This window comes from Lactuca serriola, chromosome 7 (assembly GCF_051521515.1).
Source record: "Lactuca serriola cultivar US96UC23 chromosome 7, Lser_US96UC23_V15, whole genome shotgun sequence".
Taxonomy (NCBI): domain Eukaryota; kingdom Viridiplantae; phylum Streptophyta; class Magnoliopsida; order Asterales; family Asteraceae; genus Lactuca; species Lactuca serriola.
The window spans coordinates 158358381-158360846 of record NC_136414.1 but is presented as its reverse complement, the minus strand read 5'-3'; the positions used below and the strand labels follow the sequence as shown (position 1 = coordinate 158360846).

The 2466-nt window shown below is 42.6% G+C and overlaps 1 protein-coding gene across 1 annotated transcript; it reads left to right on the top strand.

The window, feature by feature from the left end:
• The first annotated feature begins 1823 nt into the window (after positions 1-1823).
• Positions 1824-2261, top strand: LOC145064487 (uncharacterized). The gene has a single exon (XM_079011929.1). The coding sequence runs from the start codon at positions 1824-1826 to the stop codon at positions 2259-2261; it is 438 nt and encodes a 145-aa protein (XP_078868055.1).
• Positions 2262-2466: the final 205 nt, after the last annotated feature.

Below are 2466 nucleotides of genomic sequence, written 5' to 3'. Positions count from 1 at the left end.
GGCTGATCGTACCCTCTGCATCCTCCATCCTTTATTTTGAAAATATTTTTAAAACTTACTTTCCAAAAATTTCCTTGATTTGAGACTGGATTCACAAGAGTGTTCCACTAATTCACTCAAACCAAGGCTCTGATACCAACTTGTAACACCATAAATTTTTATGCCAAATTTAAACTTTTTCCAACATACATAAAAATCATGTAGCGTTTGTTTACAAAAATGTTTTCAAATCATTATTCATCAGAGTGTCCCAAAATCATATCATAAGGATGAGGAGCGGTACGGTCATGCCTTCGCCTTGCCATGATCTCTTGAAGTACCTGAAACAATAAACTAAAAATTGTAAGCCCGAGGGCTTAGTGAGCTACCCCCAAAATACCAGTACCACACTGACAAAACCATATCAGTAATAATCAATCAATCAACATGCATACTGGGCCATCGGCCTGACTGGACCGCCCCATAGGGCCTACAGTCTATCTGGATCTATCCCGAGCCTTCGGCATGACTGGTCCGCCATGTGGGCCTACAGTCTCCCTGGACCGCTCATAGGGTATGTTGGCCTTCAACACAAAGCAGGACCGCCTCAACCCAACCAACAAGCAACTAACCATGTGCTTATAAATAACCTATACTGGCATACACAAACATCAAACATATCTATCTCACTGATCATCAATCATAGAATTCTATCATAACTAGAGCACCGACCTAGCAGGTCACTAACATACCAATCCCTACGGATCAGAAGAGCATAACATACTGTCTACCCTGGTTCCGATCTAACAGATTATAACCGCATATAGCATACTATAGCAATAACAACTAAAGGGTCAGACTTGGTGCCGTAGACCCTATCGATATAGTGAGGATAACTCACCTCGCAGATGTCAACACGAAAGGTAAACTCCAACTCTCGGATCACTTGAAACAGGCTCCACCACCTATTATCATAGTACAACATACTCATAAGTCCTTAACCTTATTAGGTACTCCATAACCCACTAGTCAACCCCTGGTCAAAGTTAAAGTCCTCAGTCAAGGTCAACAATCCATGTTGACATCAACTCGCAGAGTTCCTTGAAGCACATTCCAACTCGCCAAGTCACCGAGGGGACTCGTCGAGTTCCTTCGATTATTGATCAAACTTTAAGGGCACCCGTCGAGTTTCCTCCTTGCAACTCGACGGATGCACACGCATACATGTGACACGCCAAGTCTATGGAAAATCTTCATCGGACTCGACGACTTGTTCATCCAACTCGTCGAGTTCACGGCCATCTTCATGTGACTCGCCGAGTCAACCTTGAAACTCGCCGAGTCCATTCAGTCCTTTTTCCATCCAGACTTGTTTTGAGCCATGTAGTGGCTCCAAATCACAGATCCAACCTTCTAGGGCATGCTTATCACGTAAAGTTGTAAACTTTACGTGCATGCATGGCTATAAAGGCTCTAAATGCTTATTTTAAGTTCTTAATGGAGCTTCATGCTCAAGAGGGACCTCAATCATGACCAAAACTGTAACTTTATGCTTCTAGAATCCAAGGAGGGTCCAGATCTGAAGTTACAACCTCAGATCTAGCCCAGAGCTCATCTTTCCAACTTAATATCCCACAAAAACCCTAAAACTCAACCAATAGAAGAGACCCATAAGGAAAAAAGGCAATTTAGGGTTTCATCTGCCAGCTCCTACTTGCCGAGTCCCAATATGGACTCGTCGAGTAGGTCACTTAACTCGCGATCCCACCCTGCAGCTACTCGACGAGTAGGGCCTAACCCAAGAAATTTTATTTAAAACAATACCTGAGAATCAGGGCATTACAATGTGGGGGATTTTTATAGGCAATAAGAAGAAACCAACAGACGAGAAGGCCGATAATTATGCAACCTTACTGGATTCATGGGAGACTGATAACTCCAAGATCATTACCTGGATTAATAATTCTGTCATCCAGTCTATTGGTACTCAGTTGGCGAAGTATGACACAACAAAGGAGGTTTGGGATCACTTGGCTAGGTTATATACTCAGTATAACTTTGCAAAGCAGTATCAGTTAGAGTTTGATATTCGAGCCCTCCAACAAAACAATCTTAGTGTACAGGAATTTTATGCAGCTATGTCGGATTTGTGGGATTTGTTAGCTCTTACAGAAACTGATATGTTGAAGGCTTTTAAGCCTTACATGGATAGAAAGGAAGAGCAACGTTTGGTTCTGTTCGTGATGGCATTACGTTCAGATTTTGAAGGTCGGCATGGATAAATCTTGCATCGTACACCTCTTCCCACCGTTGATTCGGTTGTTCATGAGTCGATTGCTGAAGAAGCTTGTATCAAGTCCCATGCTGACAAAGCTCCCAAGACAGCCACTCCTACTGTCTTTGTTGTTCTACAACGACCTTAATATTTAAACCAAAATCTTCCCGGAGTTGCATTTGATGAGTGTGCTTTCTGTAAGATGAAGAACG